Source organism: Corvus hawaiiensis, chromosome 1 (genome assembly GCF_020740725.1).
Source record: "Corvus hawaiiensis isolate bCorHaw1 chromosome 1, bCorHaw1.pri.cur, whole genome shotgun sequence".
Classification (NCBI taxonomy): domain Eukaryota; kingdom Metazoa; phylum Chordata; class Aves; order Passeriformes; family Corvidae; genus Corvus; species Corvus hawaiiensis.
In genome coordinates this window covers 40180251-40202087 of record NC_063213.1, presented here as the reverse complement: position 1 = coordinate 40202087, position 21837 = coordinate 40180251, and the positions used below count along the sequence as shown (strand labels likewise).

Here is a 21837-nt window from a genome sequence, read left to right as displayed (position 1 = left end):
AATGCACAGTAAACCAAACATTAAGACAAATACATAAAATACATCATCCAGATATATTATTAGATATATGGAGATCTAAGCAAAGACCTTCCAGAAACACGAATCAAATATGCTCCACTCAGTGTCTATAAGAACTTTATCTTAACATTTTTAATTCAGGATTTCACAGCTAGTAGGGAATTTTTAAATGCTGAAAATGCAAGAGTTATTCTAGTCAACTGTATCAGTAACAAAATGAATTTTCTACACATATCAGATAAGGAGAAAAAGAGAAAGTAAAAACAAAATATAATCATGTTTCTCATTATTTAGAAACCAGGTCTCCAGAATAAGTATTTCTTTCCAATAATATAAAATTTGTAGAGACGGCATCTACACAGAATCCAATACTTCCTTTTACTGTAGCATATAAAAAAATATGAACAACACAGCTTACAGCCCTGGGAATGTGCTATGATATCAAATAAATTTCCGCAATCAGATATCCTAATTACATATGCATTAATACAATTTTAAATGCTCAACTGGGTTTTCCTGGGAGGGAAGAACGTCTTTACATGATGGCTTTTGGCAATCAAACACAGCTTTCATCATTCCATAATTCCAAAAGACTGTTCTGTCTCAAACTGATACAGAAGAGAATTTGAAAAAATAAATGAGATATATGAGAAACAACAGTTAAGAGGAGCTTTATTGAAACTTTCTCACGTACTCCCAAAAGTAACATGTAAAGAAATATTTAAATAGGAAAAATTTGAACATACTTGTCCTCTAGGCAACTGCCCATGTTTCTAATGATAAAGTTCTTCATTTGCCTAGATCATATGCATATTATAAGCATATCCATCTCTTTTTCCAGTGTTACTTCACCTAAGTCTGGGCACACATAAAGAAATCAACCTATCCACCAAAGCATTTGGATTTATTCTCACATTTCTTCACAGGACTGACTCTACAGAAGAAGATCAACTCTCTGCAAACCAGATTGGAAAAGTATCACCAACAGCATGTTGTAAAAATCTCCCCTGTACAAAACAGACAGAATCAAACCGGCTTCCACTGCAATCTAACCTTAATTAAATGAGAGAGTATCTAAATGACAATAAAACATTCAACTTTGGCAGAAAATTGTACCTTTTTATTGACATTTGAATACACTTTCATATTTGGGGCAGCACAACATCATAGCTCTTGGTTATCTTAACACCAATTTCAGAGCTTCTGTCTGAGATGTAATTCATTTAAATAGAAGCAATAATTTCATATCTGATTGTAACAACTTTTTACAGACTTAAAAACAGAAGTTTCCAAAATGACCAGTTTTTTCAACTTGAAACAGTTTCATTGTAGATCATCAAAATCAACACTAGCAGAAGCATTGTTTTGTGGGGTTTTGGTGGGTTTTTTAAAGCATATAAAACAAAATCATTCAAGCACAATGAGACAAATAAATGGCTATTTTAAAATATTTGTAACCAGGCCAAATGTCTACTAAAAGCTTTTTATGCTGTCTGAGGTCCCTGTGCATTGTCAGGAACTCAAAGAAAGGGTAAAATGCCCTTTTCTCACTGGGACAGAACAACTGTGCCAAAAGGAAGCTTTCCCATTAAAGGAAAACTGTAGTTCACTTTAGAATTACAACATCCATACCAGGACACTAGAGGGAACCTGAAAGCAGTCCACTTCAAAAATCTCTTGCACACTCTGATCCTGCCATTAACTCTAAATTTTCATTCATGAACAAGTGATTTGGATATACAAGGAAGAGGACTTTTTCAGACAAATAAGGTCATAATGCTTAAACATTTGAAATGTAGTCATACATTGGGAAAAAAACATGGCATTCTGACAGCCTCAGACAGGAAGCTATTATACAGCAGTACAGGGAACATCCATCATTCTCTCCATTCTTGCAGTTCTTCCAGCCTTTTTTATTGAAGAAAATTATGAAGCTGCATACTCAAATACCAAGAAAAGTATGTTAAACAAAAAGGAGCTGAAAAGGCTGCAATGCTTATTTACCCTTACTGTTTAGGAAATGAAACAAAGCAGCCTGAAGAAAAGTTTGTTCTAAGTATTTGACACTTGTTTCTACTTTTGACTCATTCCATAATGTAACTTTTGGATTTTTGATAACACATGATATAATGTTATTAGCAACTTACACACATTCATAAATATGCCTGCTCTCCTAAACAGTATCACCCGGGGCACATTGCACAACAGAGAACTACACAATTCAGACTTTTGGAACCACTGTGTCAGCAGGCTTCACTTCTACTCTGGGTATTAATTTGAATATGCAAGATAACCCCACATTTCTAAAAGTCCTTTTAGAAGCATTAGGAGACAAAAATAGGCATGCAGTTTTGAGATGATGAGAGATGAGACATGTCATCAGCCACATTCACCGCCTAACAATTTATAAGGAGGATATAGGCAGAGGGTGATGGAAGAGCGTTCACTAAGGTTTCCTAAAATTCCCCATTTTCTTTTTATTTAAATAATAATTGTCTTACCTCTGTGTACTTACTGATACTTTAAAGTAGTATTACATTCCATAACTAAGCTTTCCCAAAAAATCTCATCTTCTTTCAGCTAAGCATTCATGTATTTTCCAGGTGTTGCAAACTAACTTGACTGAAGTGTTTTTTACTAATGTTACCAACAGAACTGTCAATGCATGTTAATAAAGGCACAAACATTTACAGTTGGATTCGAAGATCTCAAAGGTGTTTTCCAACCTAAATGAGTCTATGATGTCTATGATTCTAAAGGAGAGACATCAGTGCTTACACTGCTGAAGTGGAACATCCTTAATATTTAGTATTAATCCTGAAGCATCGACTCAAATTCAATTTTTCCAACACTAACCTCTTCACCAAGATTTTATGAACATATACCAATAAAATCACAACACAAAAAAAAAATCCCTCTGCTTAAGTTGCTTTTATTGGAAACTGAAGAAACCACAGAGGAAAATTCTAACTATTGTGAATTTAGGAAGTCACTGAAGGAGCCATTCACAACAGGATATTCCTAATACATGATCTAAGAAGGCATGAACATAACTCACCCAACATTACACTCTCTTGACAATCAGGCACCACTTCTTTGCAAACACATCGTGAGCAGGCCTTGAATTACAGGCACTCTCTATTACACCACCAGAGACACACACAACAAAAGTCGCCAGAAAGTATTTAAAACCAGAAACCTCACTTAGCCCTCAGCTGCCAAGGAAGACAAATTGCTCAATCCTCAGCTCCTCTGTTGTGCTGTAGCTATATGCTATAGCACTTTCTAGGATGAAGACTTGATTGCTCTCAGGTGAGGGGTTTTAGAACACCATGGCAGGACCACATCCAATTATCCAGTTTAAACCAAGTAATTCTGGCTGTTTCATTGCATCTAGTCTCTGAACAACTTTGATATAAACCATTGTTCTCATTAATAAGACTTCTGTCAAAATACCTGCTACAAGTAAGTTCAACACATTAACATACATAATTAGTAGACTTCACTTAAAGATCAGCTTCCTCATTTACAACGAGTCCCATTGATCAACTGCACCAAAAGCTCTGCTTCTTTTACATGGGCTCATTTAGAGTCTTGTTGCTTCACTTGTAACCAACAGTTTTCAGGTTTGGATTTTCTATGATTTGGATTGATTTAGGACTATTGATCTTATTACACAGAACATAAATCATGTAACTTGTTTTGAAACTTTTTGTCCCCTCTGGTGGTGTCAAATTAGGAGATCACTGCTCCTGACTGTTTCAGAGCATGATCACTATGTACATCAAAGGAAAAACAGGATTATATTTATAGGTTCTTCAATTTCTGGTATTTCTAACAAAGCTGCCTTCTCAGAGCCTAGGGGGTTTAGAAGCACTTTCTTCAGTAATATGAATAGCACATGGCAGAGAGAACCAATAGAAGAATACAGTCACAGCCAGGGCACATTTACATTTCAGCTTTTATTACTGTCTGCCTAGAATTAATACACTGGAAAGCTGCTGTGGGTCTCTGCCTAGAACACACTTTGCTTGGAGCTTAGCAACTCATGCCAAAGTTGAGAGATAGTAGCACAGTAACATGAGGAAGGGCAATGTTATACTACTTAAAAGGAACTCAGTTTTCAGTTATACCTGAAGCAGTATATGAAACAGAAATACTGCTGAGTTGCAAATGCCTTTCTCACTTTAACTGAGAAGCACTGGTCTACAGCCACCAAGAAAACTCTCCATGCTGCAGCATAAGTCACTGTCAATCTCACAGGTATGTGAAGTAAGCACATCAATTTTTCAGTCACAAAGCAACTTTTTTTAATAGAGAATATCCTATGGGAATGCTTCAATATCACAGGAATACAGACTCACTGCTCACACAGAACAGGGCACTCAGTGACAATCCAGTTCCTTTGGAGGCCATCTGTCAATATAGAATCAATTAAGTTGGAAAAGGCCTCCAGGATTATAGAGACCAACCTCTGACAAATCATAAACAGATGAGGTTAAGGATAGAAGTCAGGCAAACCTCACTATAACAATGAAAAGCACCAGATACCAAATAATAAACCACAATAAATGGGGAAAGGAAGAACTACAGCCTTATCAAGACACCTAAAACTTGTCTCTTTTTTGCTTGCTGCTACACATGAATTTTCCATGGAATTCTTAAGAATGACCTTGACCACAGAACCTACAGAAGGACACCACCAAGCTCTGCTTTGCCCCATTTCACCTCTCACAGTAAGCCAGTTTCTTGACCATTACCTTATCTTAATTATTCCTATGTAAGCAAGAAGACATTGAAAGCAGTTCCCAGATTATTCTCCCCTTTTTTATCTTATACTTCAGGAATACTACTAGACTTAAAAATGCTTATTAAGGATCTGTTAGTGACATATTAGATTTGTACAAGACAAAAGTATTTTGATACAGAGCTCTACAGGAGACAAGTTCTCCGTATTAAGGTCATGTCCATTCTTTTCTTTAACAATACATAACTTCTTCCATTTAAATTCAGTACACCTTAAAGATAAACACACACACAAACAATCTGTTCACTATTAAAGAGCCATTGTTCAGCTTTCATTAAATTGTACAGCATATTGTATACATTCATGGTACTTGGATCTTTTTTTAGCAACCCTCAAGACAGGAAGGAAATTTTTTTCTATCTTCACTCAAGAGCCTGTTTTATACCATAGGACAACTGAACCAGGAAACAGGTCCTCCATAGCATAAAGTGGCCATAATACATAAAACTATTTACAGTCTTACTTACAATTCATCCTCTGAGCTTGACTATAGCAGTAATGCAAGCCAAAAGACAGAAGCAAACATGCCATCTTGGGGGTACGTATTTTTTTACTCTTCACTAGAAATTCAAGCATGTTGTACACTTATATTTCATTTCCAGAAACAAACATGCATATAAATACAGATTCCCTTTCCGCCACTTCCACAAGTACTCAGCTTCCCAGCCTCAGCCCCCTTGGGCTCTCAACAGCTTCCATAGCAACTGACACCTCTACTGCCACTGCCCACGCCTCTCCCCAGCTCTTGCCACCTCTGCAGCCTCTAAAGCAAATTTAAACCTCTGTTTGGCAACACTGCCACCATTCTCTAGAAGCCATTTCTGAAAACAGATAAACATTTTCCTGGGTCCCTGGTGCTTTCACTGCTACCAAATTCGTCTTCTCACTACATCCTCCCTGAGCACCTGGAAGTGGACACCTGTGACTTTACTCAGAATATGCACCAGTGGCAATTTCAACTCTCAAGAGTATTCTGCAACAATCTCTTAGAGCTACAAGACTACAGCCTTAGCTGTTTGAAAAGTTATTATCTAAACAATGGTCATTAAGCACTACACATTTCTTCCAAGAACAGCCAAAGACAAAATATGCCTTTTTTCAAGAAGCTGAAGTTAATAATTTGTTAATGCATCAACCCCCAACACAGTTTTCTAAGTGAGACCTACTTTTCCACCCCTCCCCCAAAGAAACATAGCTATAGAGTTGATACACGTGGACTAGGAAGTAGACCTGGTTTGAAGACTACTGTTTTCACATGCAAATACTCACCTTTACATTGCCTCCAGGATCCAGGAGTTTATAATCATCAGACACATAGCCTGGGCTACCATAATGCAAATACAGTAAATATCCGGTCATACAACAAATCACGGAATGCGACAGAGAGAAATTCATTATCTTATTTAACAAAGCAGCATATTTAAAGTTATTTCTGTATTAGGACTAGCTAAAATCACATATACCAAATGACTTACAGTAAGCTGGCCCCATTGCCAGTGAGAAAAGCACACTGAACTTTCTTGTTTGCCTGGCTTTTCAAAATGTTCTGTCAATGCAAAGCACAGAATACAAGTAGTAGGTATATTCTTTGACCTTGAGCATATCAAATTTCCTCAGATCTCTATTTATATTTTGCCCTTTATTTATATCTTCATAGCAAAGGCAATTTACTCATGCTCAAGAACCAAAGTCTCAGACTAACGCTATTTGGCTTCACTCAACAGAATATGGCCATCTTCTTCCCAAGCTATGAGCCAACAGGCTACCTACCAAGTCCATCTGCACTATGCAAACATTAGAAAGAATTTGAATTTATTTGTGTCTATAAATGGACTAACTTAAGTACATTTAATCACATCAAACAAAATGTTCTTTGACAAATAAGGTTTCCTACTATGTCAAAATCATTTGGTGGACAGCTGTTCCATTAAAAAAAAAAAAAGTTAGCATCCTACCCCTATTTAATATTTTCTTTCCTGGTGATCAGATTTTTTCAACCTTTTTTTGTGTGCCCTGCTCTAAAGGCTCAAATCTATAATTTTACTTAGTTTAAAAATAAATGTTTATTCTGTTGACTTTCAGGAAAAATACTCTCAACTTCTCAATAAACTGATCATCTTCAGTTGAAGCTCTACCTAAAGCATCTGTGTATAAAAACAAGGCCAAAGAATATTTATTCTTACAACACACAGAATCGTGTACATTTACATATTTCAGTAAAAGCAGTCAAAGTCAATCTAGCAAAGTACACTACAAATTATGCTGAAAAAAGCCCTCTGGTTATGTTTCTAAAAACATAAAGCAACTGCAAGCATCTTATATAGCAACAGCAGTTAAGGCAGGTAATGGATGGCAACACTGATGCCAACAAGCAAAAGAAAAGGTTGTTCTTCCTTTCCTGACTGACATATATCAGCAGTTTGAAAAACTCAAGGATTTCCACAAAAATCAGTTAGAATAGCTTTAATCAAATTGCTTGTATTTGCAATCTAAAATTAAAGCTGGTTTTGTAAACTTAATTTATAAGCTGAATCATTATCAATCTGCAATTCAACCAAATATTAATTATAAGTGTATCTGCTTTATTAATTTCCTCTTCGATATCTCTCAATTGCACGCAAATGCAGCAAAGTTAATAAAAAAAAACCAAGCTGAAAAAGGAAAGGATCTCTGCTACTCTTGGGTTTTATCACTTCCTTAAATGAGTCATAACAATCATCAGATGCTATCTGTTTGTTTTTATATAAACAGTTTTAAAATTCATGGCTGGTAGGGTGTAGTCATTTGACAAACAAAATGAAGAATTTATCACTATCAGGAACACCAACTGTGGCTATTCAGCAAGAAGTTTCTCATTTCCTTTTTTGTACACAAAGTCTGCCTGGAAATATGTTTGACATGTTAAAGAAATGCATGTGCTTACATAATAGTATATCCTCACAACAGTGCTACACAAGTCAAAGGAAAGAAAAACTCCAAAAACCAGTAGTCTAAAAAAAGCAGCAAGTTTAAATACAACCTTTCCAAGAGCTTTTTTTTCTTTAATAGAAACAAAAAACCAATAAATCTGGCAGTAGTCTAAATAAGCCTACCTTGCTGCTTAGAATGCTAAATATAGAGCTTGCAATCAGTCCTTTGATTTCATGGGTTAGTCAGAGAATCCACAGCATACCTTCTTTTAAACATTCCTTCTGGGGAGCAACTAGAAAAGAAGATCCTCTGGTTTGGTCTTGCCCTAGGAAGCACCAGTAGCATTATTCAGTTAAAATCCCTCATGAAGGTATTCCCAGAACATAGACTGAAGCCACAGTGTTTCCACCTGTAATTAATTATCTTTACAGATATCACAAACAAAAAAGCAAAAAAATTTAGGCTTTTCAAAAACTGATGCATCTCCAATATGGTAGAACAGTCACTGGTCTACACAATGAGGTATTTATTAAATGCTGTTAATTATTTCCAGGTAAGGGAAAGAGATATCTATTATTACAGGCACATGATCTAGCAAAATATGAACATGAAAATCTGCTGTGTTTGGTCCTTCCAAGCTGAGAAGCCAAGAAGTTATGCAACATTGACCAACGCAACAGCACCAGCCAACTAATAATGTTAATGATTATTGTTAATGAATATTTGCCTTGAAGAAATAGCAGTCATTACAAGTTTACAGTACTGAAGTTGTTAAAAGTAATATTGGCATGACATGCCTATCAAAAACAAGCTGCAGGTAGACCAAAGCATTCACATGAACGTGTGTTTTAAATCTATATTGTGAACAGAACCGGATGGTACAGTGTAATATTTTCACAACATAAACCTGGGTGCAGCACATCGATGCACCAGGGCTCAGCAAATAGATGTCACAGCAGGTCACAGCCAAAGCTACAAAGGGCCCTGGAACACCTTTCAAGTTTGCACAACACGTTACAAGGTGAAGTCTCCAACAACAGCCAAATGAACAGGCACATGAGAGATCCCAGTTCCAAGAACTGCACAGGGAGGATGTCACCATCCAGATGCCAGCCTGCAGGAAGCCCCTGCTGCTCCTCCCTGGATCACTGCTGTCAATCACAGCAGCGTCCCCCACCTATGGGAGGTGTGCTATCTTTGAGGTGCTGAGCAGGCCAGGTGAAAGAGCTGCAGGAGGAGATAAACACATGGCACAATAGGAAAGATAAGATAAGCAGGAGGTCCTGGGAGGTCTGCTGTTTGCTGAACAACGTTTTAGAATAACTGAGGCTCATCAAATCTTCAAACTACTGGACTTTCCTGCTTATCCATATGGACACCAGTGACCCTTCCAAAATGCAATTACTGAGCAAATCAAGAATGACTACTGAGCAATGTGAGCAAGGAAGCCCATGTGGTGTTCCTCAATCCCTCCAGTGAGAAGCAAAAGGCTTAGGGCAGAGTAGATGCATCCAGAGGGTCAGTATATGGTTGTCAGCAGAGCTTTTATGCTATGATCACAGAAACCTTTTCCAGGAAGTAGGATCCACCTGACAAAGTGTGGCAAGAGTATCTTTGTTACCAGGCACAACAAGCCTGTGAGTATGACTTTAAACTAGGCCTGGTGGACAAAGGTTGTCACACTGCAAAGTGAAGACGTGGGAACACAAGTCAGGAGGCTCACACACTTCCCCTGTGGAAGTGGCCTGTCTGTGAGCCCATCTCAAGTGCTTGTACACAGCATGGGAAACAACAGGATCTTAGTCCAGGCACCACTGCAGAGCTATAACTTCATGGGAATTAGACAGTGATGGTGGGACAGTTCACATGGCTGAGGTGCTACATTGGAAGATCAGAGGCTCTTTAGAAAAAACAGCCCGGAAAGGGCAAGGAACATAGGTTTCTATCTATGCAATGGGATGGCTGCAACACACCCTGCTTTGCTTGGAATGAGTGACAAGGCATTGAAGACCCTATAGGTAAGGATCAGAGAACAGTCCAACACGGGTAACTTTGTACTAGGTGCCTGCCACAGACCTCCTGATTAAGAAGGGGCCTTAGAAAAAGCCTTCATTTGAAAGCTGAAGGAAGCTTCATGATTGCAGACACTCCAGGGCCTAAAACCACTAGTATCTGCTGGTAGGGTATAGCCAAACATAATCACTCAAGAAATTTTCTTGAATTTGTTGAAAATTACCTCTTGGTGCAAGTCATCAATGACCCAACTAGTGAATATGCTCTGCTGGACCTGCTGCTCACAAACAAGGAAGAAGCAGATGGAGATGTGAAAACCAAGAGCAGCCTTGGCTGCAGCAGTCACAAAATCATGGAGTTTAAAGCTCTGAGAGAGGGAAAAAGACAAATACTACAGCATGCAGTGCACAACCCAGTACAGAGTTACAACATGGCACTTCAGGAGAGCAGATTTCACCTTGTCCAGGGATCTGCTTGGCAGACCCTCACAGAAGACCACAACAGAGGGTGAAGGCAAAGCCTGTGAGTACTGGCTGATCTTCAAGGACAACATCCTCAAAGCACAACAGGAATCATTCCTGCATGCAGGAATTCAAGCAGGCCTGACAATGCATCAGTGCGAAAGAAAAGGGAACCTGCAGCTGAGCTCAAATGCAAAACAGAATACACGAAAGGTGGAAGCAGAAGTGGGAGGAATATACAGACATTATCTAACTGGGCAGGGTTGGGTTTAGATAAGCCAGAGCTCTGCTGTGGTTGAAAGTAATAATGGATGTGAGGGGCACTACAAAGGGGAGAAAACACACTTTAATTTTTTCATCCAAAAGTGAAGTTATACAGCATAAACAGAAAATAAATCTCTGTACAACAAGGTGTTATTCACACCAGCATCTGCTAGCCTTTACTTAAAAATGTAAGAGAAAATCTGAAGAATTGGGGCTTCTAAATGCAACCTTGAAATCTGATCAGTTAGCAATAAATGTGATTTACTGACTGTACTATAACCCTATCTAAAAGAAAGAAAACACACATGCTTCCACTTAGCATGGTTTTTGAGATCCAGAACACAGTAGCCTGAATCTCTTGAAGTAGCAACACAACTTCAGCAATGACAAGCAGTCACAGTTGAGAAATGGGCACCAAATGAGATTCTATTACAACACCTCTGTGAACAGGTTTGCTTTAACCTCTTTCTGTTCTTTGGTAACAAAGATATACATGCAAAGCAGACTGATTAGAGATTCTCCAGTCTTCTGATTATAATATGGTAGTGAAACAATCAGTATGCTCATGATGTTCAGAGGCAGCACTTTTTGTGGAAGCAAATTCTTAACTTTTTCTAGCAAGGAATTACTGGTGTCATTACCCCTGCCATAACCTAGGTATTCACAATAACTTAGCTGCCTTTTTCTTCATCCCAAAATAGATCCCAGTCAAGACACAGCCAGCATATATTTAGTAGATATTAGTCATGGAAAATGAAAAGGAATCAGCCTAGTGCAAAAATGAGTAAGGGAAAAAATAAGTCTTCACATTTTAGGGAAGCATAGTTTTTCAAGACATTGTTTCCACATACACACTCTTAATGCACACGTGCCCCCATTGTAAAAACATAGTAACTGAAAAAAACAGTTGGGTTTTCATATGAGTCCGCAGTTCACCCCACCTGAAAGCAGACCTCAGCTACCAGATCCTCAGTACTATAGCTGCACTGTAAAAGCAACAGTAGCAGAGGCCAGAGTAGGCCAAACAGCACAATTCCAACACACAGGGGATGCTTCTCTGTAATTCCCACTTCCTCTCCATAGCTTCCGCCCACATGCCTCATTCACAGGAAGCTCCAGTTTGTTTGGAGGCAGCCTCCAGCCATTCTGTTAAACTGGGGCAACAGTTTGACAACAGGTGCCCAATCCAGAACCATCTACTTAAGTTTAAAAAAAACCATCAAGTCTGTTTTTAAGTTTAAAAATACTCTGGTATTTCAGGATACTATCTTAGCACTAGTGCCAAGGAAGTAAGACTAGATACCTTGCAGCACAACATCATCTTATGAAAAATATCAGTATTCATTCTGTATACATCATAGAAAACTTAAACTTCCAGTTAGTTTGAATAAGAAAAAAACCAAACAAACAACCAACAACAAAAACCCTGAGCCATAAGAAATCTCAAAATCTCTCACAGTAGGATTCTGGGAAAGAAGATGATTCACCCATACTTCACAAAGTGAGAGTTCAAATGAAGATCTGAATAAGGTCCTCCTCTTCAAGTTGGCATTGTGTTAATCTAAAGTCATCTTCAAAGGAGAAGACAGAAGAGTGGGGGAAAGGGAAGGTCTAGGTGGTACATTACTAAGGTTATAATGCAGGGGCAGAGTCAAACTCAAAAAAAAACTTTTAGAAAAGAGGATGCTGAAGGAAGATACAAGATAATACAAGGAGTACAGCACTGGGAATGCTTCTGCTAAAATAGGACTTGCTAGAATTAATAAGCCAGGGGTATTTCAAGGTTATGAAGCACTCCAGCAGTACTGAAATAAGACAACTGATGCCAGTATATCCAAACAGGACAACCATTTCATTACATAGCTTTGAGTCATTTTAGTTTAAGGGACTGGAGGAGGAAAAACAAAATCTCACAAGAGCATCCAGACTGTCAGATAATACCACTATGGATCAATATTCTGAAAAGTTACTTCGGTCAACACAAGGTGTACAAAGGCTATACAGCTCTACCCATGTGACACTGGACCATTTACACAGACAACTGTAATTCCCATAAAGAACAAGCATTCACTTTTTTTCCACATTTATGAAAATGGAATAGCCTTCCTGCTCTACAGTCCTGGCACTGTTATTGGAAGAATAAAACACTTAGTCTTCTCTGTAAGTAAAGAAAGTATAAAAAAAACTGTAAGCCATCCTCTAAAGACAAAATGACTGAAAACACTGTAAGAAACAAAGTTTTCCAAACTGAGGCAAATAGGCACACTGATACATAACTAAAATGGCTCCATCTACTGGTTAAAATGTACATTTTCTAAGTTATGACACTAGTGCAGAGAATTTAATTCCCAGTGAAACAAGGAACTCTGAGGATGCCACACACAAACAAACATAAGACTCTTAGACAGGAAATCCCTTCTAATAACTGTTGTGATATGCTGGCAAGGTAGATTTGGGACATTTTAAACACACGTTGGTCTTTTTAAAAATAAAGTAATATTTTCATCTCGTAATTTTGCAAATGTAAATTTGGAAACGCAAATATTTAAGAATACTGTAAGATCATCTGTCAAAGCATCAAAATTCTCATTTTACCATTCAAACTTTTTCTGATCTACAGGGTTAAGTAATACTTGGTGCTCATCTCTGTGTCTTTATTTACAAAACACTCATTTGAATTTCACTATTCACATCACTATTTCAAAACATTACCTGGACATCTATCTTCATTTAAGTGAAAAGTTTAGGGACACATCAGACTTTATCATTCCAGAATGCACTACACCAAAAGCATGACAATATTCTTTGGAGACCTTCTCCAGCTAAGTTCGAGTACACTCAAAGTCATACTCTGGTCTTTTATCTACCACTAGTTATAGAGCAGTTCTATTTGATAAGCACTACTGCTGCTTCAGGGCCACTAAAGTTCCTGTGCAACAGATATTCTTGCATAAAGGGCATCAATATTCAAAGGCACACAACAAATTTGGTCACATGTCAAAGGTCACCTGCAGAAGCGGATCAATGACATGGATGTAAACCAACAACTACTCAATTTGGTACACCTCGAGCTTCTTCTGGACAGAAAACAGAACTACTACAATGAAGTAATGAAAGTTCTCAAATAACACAACAATATTTTGACAGCCATGGTAACTTTTCAAGAACTCAGAAAGACTGCCAGATATACTTAACAGCTTACACAGGCCCACAACACAGTGCAAGCTGTACAAGGTACGCACCGTACCCAAACAGCACAACACAGAAAAGCAGCTTGTCTCTACAAAGTCACAGCTTCAAGTCTGCAAGGCTGGCAAGCCAGTACAATTCTATCTGATCAGGGCTATTTAGCTAGGGCACTGCCACACAGCTGTAACTGTATTGCTTTAACTTGTGGAGAGCATTTGTTCAGCCAGATGCCACAAACTTGTGGGGGAGGAGAGTTTCCTGCACAGTCCTCAATTATGCAGTACAAACATACCCTCAGTTACCCTTGTCCAGCCATAAAGAGAAAACACCAGTTCAAGCTTACTATGTTAGTAGGAAAAAGAATTTATATGCACAGCATAATATTCTTCAGAGACTCGTCGTTTGACTTAACATCACAGAAGCCCCATGTTAAATAAGATGACAGAAGAGGACAGTGACTGTAACCCACCTGATCATGTGCATGCACAGCTGTTAAAAAAAAATTAAAAAGCTGTAGCCAACCATGTAGCCACTTCAGAAAAAGCACTGTGACACTATAAGGCAGACCGCAGTACTTTACTGGTTTGATTAGGAAAGCCAGGAGGAGATCCCTAGAAATATGCCCTTCTCCAACAGAGCCACTTTCAGTTCTATCATCATCTACAGTAGAATTAATGATAAAAGCAGATGTGTTTCATTGAAAGAAGACACAAACAAATCCATTACTTAAGTATACTGCATGGTCTACAACCTTGTGAATGTTTTGATATACATGAAGTAGTATCAAATACTAACAAATAAAGTTTCCATCTACTTTAAGATAACAAAGTATTTTGAAAATATTACCTGCAAAACATCTAGAGACACAACTGCAATACACATTCCTTTAAATGCTACTTACAGCTGCTGCAAAGAAGCCCACCAAACTATGTGGTAATGAACACCATAATGACAAAACCTAGAAGCTAGAACAAAGATCATTCATATGCAGTATCAAGCGTTTTTAATACCATAAGTGTAACTGTCAAACTCACCACTGTATAGAAAACAAACTACCACGTCCCACCCCTATTTTATAAAATGCAACAAGAATTACTGTAAGTAGCTGTTGAGGGAAGAGGAAAAACAAGACAAGCATACAACTCCTCCTCCTCCCTACACTCACAACCTCCAGCTGTTTTCAAATCAGATTTCCTGAGGCTGCTGCTCATCCATTTACTAACCTCAATGTATCTGTCTTCCAACACTTGTCCAACCTCCCCTTAAGTTCATACTGTATATATTGTATAGCAAATATACCTGTGAATCCCTACACTGAATTTCTTTTGTTTGTTTTGAACTTAGCATCTAAGTCTGATTTGACAGAGTGCCTCCTCTTCCATGTTCACCTACTTGCTCCACAGGAGTGTTATACAGCCTTACCATATCACTGTTCCATCATCTCTACTAGGCTGACAAGTCCTAGACTGTTGAATTCTTTATCATCTTTGAACTAATTCATATCTTCTTGTTCTTCAGTTAACCTTTCCCAATAATAATGCATCTTTTCTAAGGTGAGGGCCAGAAAAGCTAACAGTATGTAAGGTATGAAAGAACTATGGATTTATGCAGTTACATATCTTTTTGCTATTGTATTCTCTAGTCATCCCAGATGCTCTGATCATCAGTTGCTCTCTGACTGTAATAACTATCAGGCATTTGTTTCACCTCACCCTTCCAACTTTCATGTACATATTGCTACCAATCAGGTTCCTCAAAACACCAAAGTCCTTAACACTTACTCATTCTCTTCTGTAAGACTGCACCTAAAATACAAAACAAGCAAGGTTAAAGGATTTTTTTGTATTTTTGATTAACTAAATGGGAGGGGGGAGGGGGCAGCATATGACTGACAGAAGTGCTTCTTCATAAGAGGCACCAGATCTTAACCCATTACATATCCAATACTCTATGAACACAGAAACAACACTGGAGGAAGGAAGAAAAGGAATTTTTAGGGACTCCTTTGTTTGATTACACTTCTGTATTTTTAAGCCACAGCAACGAAGTTCTCAGACTTAATCTGCACTTTTTTACAAAGTCCTTTCATCTTATTGAGATGTTTATTTCTGAAAAAGTCACCCACATGTAAACAGTTTCAGCAAGCTTTGCTAACAGAAAGGTAGCCTATACTATCAAGAAACACAGGATTAGAAAAATTAAGTCAAGATCTATTGTCAAAAATACTCATACTTTGGATTAAGTAGCTCTCTTGTACATAAAATTACACCTCTTGCATATGAAACCCACAACAACTCCAATACTGCTTTACTATGTAATTGCCGAAAGTTCAGCATGTTCGGTCTTTTCTGTAAGCCATTTACTTCATGTGTTTTCCCCAGAAATTCCTTTTTTCTAGCTCCTACCAACTCTTCTGCCCTCTCACTTTTCTATCCATTTCAACTCACCTGGAATTACCTCCCAAATACACTTTGGCACCAAGGCCAGGTATTGCTGTTGCAAGGAAACCAACCTGGACCACTCCACTGAGCACCTCTGTTCAAAACACCTGTGTCAAAAATGACCATGAAATAATACAGCAGGACTTTGTCCCAAAAAACTCAAATTAATTTGTGTTACAACAGAACCTAAATGACTGCTGCCAGACCTGACAAATGTGCTCAGGGCACACTGACTGTCATGACATCTGAAGTACTCTTCTCATTTGGATTCACCTGAGGGTAACCGTTACCATCTTCCACTTCAATCCCACACTTGAAGCCCAAAGTTTTTGCAACTCCCTCCACACAGCCTAGCATTTCTTTACTATATGGGAGTATTCTCCTGCCAGCTAAGAAGATATAACTCATACAGAGAGGGGTAAGGTAGTTTCAACATGAATTAAATCTATCAAGCAGTCTGCTCTTACACAGAATCTACCTTGAACAAGTTAATATGAATTGGGAATACACCTTTTTTTATGGCAGCGACAAGGTGGAGAAATGGTCTAGAGCACACCTGCAAAGCCTTTAGAGGTGAGCACAATCGTTTTCTGAAGTCAACAAAAACTGTAACATTTGCAAAATTCATGGCCCTTTGAACCACTAAGTTATCAATGCTACTGTTATAACAAAGGAAAAACACACTGAACATACTGATGTCACAGGAAGCGAGCACTTCATTAGACTGCCAATTTTATCAAATGTGACTCAAGTCTCTCCTTGAAGAGTAACGGAAAGATGATGAAAACTCATGTGTTTTCAGTGCTATTTCTCTGTCCGTCACACATTCTTTGTGCTACAAGCTACACATCCCTCCTCTTCAGGCACTGAAGACAAATCCCTGTGCGACACCTTTTTGGAAAAGGCCATGAAGGAGAACATCAGAGTAAGAGCTCAGAGGCTCATTAACAAAATCCAGACCTTGAGTCATCTGAAGGGAGGGGAAATTACAAGCGTGGAACCACATGTATTTTTCAGCAGCACAGGAAGGCAACACATGCCTGCTCCACTGAGCCACCCGGCCCGAGAAGGAAATGAACCCAAGCTCCGCAGTTTTACCCATCTCCCCCCCACCAACACTCCCACTGCCCAGGACTGGAAAAGCGCCGGGGAACCGTGCCCACCACCCGACCCGACCCCGCCGCCGTGCAACACGAGGACAAGGGGAAGCTCGCCACTTGCCATGTGTGCGCACTTCTCCCTCGCCCAGGAACTCGTCAGCCGGCGGGGCAGGGAGAAAGGCGAGGCCAGGGGCGGCCGCGCCGCCCACCGCCGCCGGCACAAGCCCTGCGGGGCTCTCACAAAGGAACGGGGGGGGTGCATGGGGCAGCCGCGGCCGCCGAGCACACGGAGCCCGCGGCCGAACAAAAGGCTCCGGCCCCGCCGCCGCACCCCGGGGATGGCGGGGGGGGGGGGGGGGACACGGCCGCGCGCACGCGGCCGGCACGCGGGCACACCGGGCGAGAGGGGCCGGGACCCCCGGCCCAGCGGGACCCGCCGCCGAGGTCTGGGGAGCCACAGGAGGGGCCCCGCTGTGCCCCTCGTTCCCCGGCAGGAGGGCAGCGGGACGGCCCCGGGCAGGACGCGGGGCAGCGCTGTCCCGCGGCGGCCCCTTTGTGCGCCCCCCACCGCACCGCAGCCCCCGTTACCGTGGTGAGCAACGGTCTCATCTGCTCGCCCGCCCGCTCCTCTTCCATCGCGGCCCCGCCGAGATCGCCCGGGAGACAGAGCGACACAGAAGGGCGCGGAGCGGCAGACGAACGGCGAGCTGGAACCGGACGCGGGGGCTGCGCTGCCTGGCGGAGGCGGGCGGCGCCGGTGCCCTCGGGACGGGGCGGCCGCGACTGCTCCGCCGCGCCGGGGGCTGAGCCCGGACCGCCTCGGCGGCGCGCCCGCTGCCCCCGCCCCGCGCCGCCGGCCGGGCCAATGGGAGCAGCGCAGCGCGGCCGCGGCCCCGCCCGCCGCCGGCGGAGCTGGAGCAGCGCGGGGCGCGGGGGCGGCGCGGGCGGTCCCACGCGGAGCCGCGTGGCGGGCTCGGCTCCCCGCGCCTCAGCCGCTGCCCGAGCCGGGAGCGCCGCCGGACTCAAGGGATCGGCGCCCGGCGGGAGCGGCGTCCCGCGCCCGGGAGGGCAGAGAGCTCCCACCGCTGCCGGTGACTACCTTTGCCTTTCTTTCCTTTTATTTTTTTTCTTTTTTCTTTTTTTTTGACACCCTTCGCACTTGCTGGTAACTTCTGCCACGCTTGTACCACGTAAACTGAAATTTTCTATGCCAGGTGTCTGCCTCAGGCTGATTTTTTTTTTTCTTTTTTTTTTTCTTTTGGAAAAAAGTAACGAAAATAATTCAGTCATTTCCAAAAATAATGTTATTTGCCCTTGCATAAATAGTCCAACAATCCTTTATTCAAAAGGCTGGGGGAGTGGGAGGGAGCAGTGTCAAGGTTGTACTTTTGGCTGCCCCTGTAAAGCTTTGCTCCAGTGAAAGTTTTCAGAAAGAAACAGCTGTTAACACGTATCTAGTAGAGCTAACTTTTCCTTGCCTGCCTCCGTAAAAGTTACACCCTCCTTAGGCTCATTCAATTGTAAAACACCTTGTGCTGATGGGAGTGAGCATCCACATACAGCAGGTGAACCATCCCTTCATGCTTCCTGTTCTTGACTACATGCTCACATTGCCCTGGGGATTCTCCTTCTAACTATGCCCACTACACTTTAGGGGGAATTGCATACTGTGGCTCCTTTTTCCACCCTGACACTCTGCCTGGCCTGAGGAGAAAAGTCTTTATTTGCCCACGGCTTCCAGACTGAGCTGCCACTGAAGCTCTAACATAAACACAGGGAGTTGATGGGCACCAGCAGGGCAGAGAGGCCACACATGTGCAATACAACCAGTTCTCTGGATCGCTTTTGGGATACTTTGGGCTTAGCATTTATTTGTTACCAACAGTGAACTCTGAATGGCTGGCAAGTGTCAGGAAGAAAATAGCAGTGACTTCACTGCGACAGGGCCAGTCCCAGCTTGACTTCTGAAAGCAGCAAAAAGTCTAGAGTCACTTGATGAGAGGCACAGAGGTTTCAGGATCAGACCAGGATCACAGGAGATGAGTGTAAAAGTGAAGGCAGGGTGAATGACGCAGATACAGCATGGTCAAGACAAATCAAGGCAAGGGGATCAAGATTGGACTGGGTCTCAAACAAGCCCTCTCAAATGGAGACAAGAAGAGCTTCTGGTCTTATCAGCAGTTTTGGAAGCAGCACATGAAAGGAATGCATGCATCAACAAATCCCATGCTGAACTAAGAACACTATAAAAGGAGGCTCTGCAGAGCCTGCGGACAAAAATATAAACCTGGCTGTGGAGGCAAAGCAGGCCTCTGGCACTGCCTACCAGCAGGAGGCTTAGCACAGCCTCAGAGACCTGCTTGCTTTGGAGGCTGGCCACAGAAGAGTGAATGGCTCCGGACCTTTGCCTGAGCCTGGCAGGAAGAGCTGATTGGTGACCACTAACCCATTCTGTGCTTTTCAGGAAAGGCGCTGGCAGAGCCAGAACAGTCTGCAAACGAAATCAGTTCCCTATTTCTCTGAACAGAAGCAAATGCCCTGGAGGGAATAGCAGGTGCACACACTGTGGGATGGCACTGGGCAGACGCGATCCTTGCAATCCTGGCCAGAGCTCCTGACCCATACAACCTGGAGGGAGCTTTCAAATGAAAGATTTGGCATGGGCCTATACCAAGTCACTAAAACCTGCACTTTGAGGAATGCATCATTAGTGTAAACTACACCTGCCTAATTGTACTGAGAAGATGGTATCAGGCAAGCTGTGTGGATCTGATTGAACAGGGACCAGTCTTAACACGTTCTTCAGTCAAAGATTATGACCCGGTCAGGTCTCAGATGAGTTTTAACAGATAATAAAGCACTGTGCACAACCACCACAAAATAATAACCTTGATATAAAGGGCCTTTATACCTGCAATATAACTGTGACCTATTCTGTCCTTTCCTCTTCCAGGAGCAGTACTGGCAGAGTTTCAGCCCAGATAAACCATTGAAAATGGCCTTGTACAAAACAGCATGGGTATAATAGGGATGGATTGTAACTTCAGGTCCCACATAATTGGTGCTAAATATGTCTTGGGAGGCAGATTGCAGTGGTCCTCCATTGATATTGCGATGAACACAACCCATCTTCACAAGCACAGAACTTCTCCATTCTCTGGGGACTCAGCCCAGAGAACAGTAATATCTAAAACAGGACTTCCCGTAATGTGCAGTGAACTGCAGTATTTAGTGAGGTTTCTCAGGGGACAGGAGATGAAGGGCTAGAGTGAGAAAAATGTTTGGTCCATCAAAAAGGAGCCTACTGACATGAATGCCAGTTCGGTTTTGGCATAAAAGGACGTTCCTTTCCCCTTGATCTCTGAGGAGGGATCTCTGTCAAGATCTTCTAGCACTTTTGTCACTGCAATCAGAGAATGCCCAATGGACAAATCAAGGTTCAGTAGGGCAATAGGGCCCAGCATTCCTTCACCTTTAGCATCATACCTTACTTCCTTTAGCACTCTGCTGAAAACAACATCTCCAGGTGAACACACAGTCATTTGCTGAGCTGAAAAACTCCAAAAAATTTGTTTGGTCACTGCGTTCCATCTGGTCACCATATGTATAACTATAGCAGAAAAGGCCAACCTAGCTTCCCCATGCCATGCTGCCTGAGTGAAAAGAAAGTGATGCCACTGTACACACAAGTTGACCAGAACTTCAAAACATTCTAAACTACCAAACCTCCTAGAAGTCATTATCAAAATAGAAGTAGGTCAGCTTTGTGCATATGAATATAAGTACAGCTGTCACTGACACACCACATTACATATGAAAGGAGAGGGGTAGGGCTTGTGGGGCACTGAAAAGATGGACCATCAGTATCTTTAATGAGATAGTGTAACTGGTCCATTAAGAGTGGCCTGATGGTGCTTTTTCTCCACTCATCTTCCTCCCTTTCCTTCCCCACCCCTCCCTAAACACATTCTTGAACATAGATGGAAGAGGCAGAAATTGTTGGATAAGCCAGATCTCTGATCAGGAAATTGCCTGTCTCCTGTTTCATTAGGACAGTGCCATCAGAGTCAGCTTTACACTTCATTCTCCTGCTGTTTAATTTCTTGCCAACTACCAGGCACTTAAAGGTCTCAAAGAAAGGAAGTTAGAGCCTGACAAGAGCACCTTCCACCCCGCCTGACACCAGCATCAGATCCACTCCAGTCATCAGGTGCTCTGGCAAGTAGGACTTCTGATAGGAAGTTACCACAGACTTCACAAACAGGATGAAAAGATGATGTTTGATGGGATAACTGGAACAGCCATTACTTCTACCAAAGTAGATTCTTTCTCAAGGCTTTTATCTATTAATACTGGCTGTTCTTACAGTGTGACACAATATTACTAACAAAAACATAATCAGCTTTAATGGTGCAGAGTACCTGGTGCAGGGAATCACAAGAGGAGGTTGTTTTAGCAGCAGTAGCACCCCTAAGAATGGCAAAGGAGGAAAATGCTAGGAGTCAGTATTCCATGGTCCTTGTAACCTTTTCCTTCCAGACTACGCAGAAATCATTTCCATGACTAGGACAGAGTTTCAGGCTGAGGAGCCATCAATACAAAAATGAAAGGAAGAGCTGAGGGGAGAAGAAAAT

General features: G+C 41.4%; 1 protein-coding gene across 8 annotated transcripts in view; it reads right to left on the bottom strand.

Annotated features, from left to right (window-relative positions):
• Window positions 1-18003, bottom strand: part of SLC4A7 (solute carrier family 4 member 7) — a 94098-nt gene extending 76095 nt beyond the window's left edge. For 3 of the 8 annotated variants that reach the window (XR_007203162.1, XR_007203161.1, XM_048301550.1), the window contains exon 1: window positions 17792-17999. Coding sequence is in view for 6 of the 8 variants with exons in the window: in XM_048301550.1 (XP_048157507.1) it covers window positions 17792-17839 (48 nt within the window). In the remaining 2 variants the exon portion in view is untranslated. Of the gene's footprint in view, window positions 1-17791 lie in introns of all 8 variants that reach the window. The other 5 variants (XM_048301604.1, XM_048301624.1, XM_048301595.1 and 2 more) reach the window with 3 other exon arrangements.
• Between the last annotated feature and the right edge of the window lie 3834 nt (window positions 18004-21837).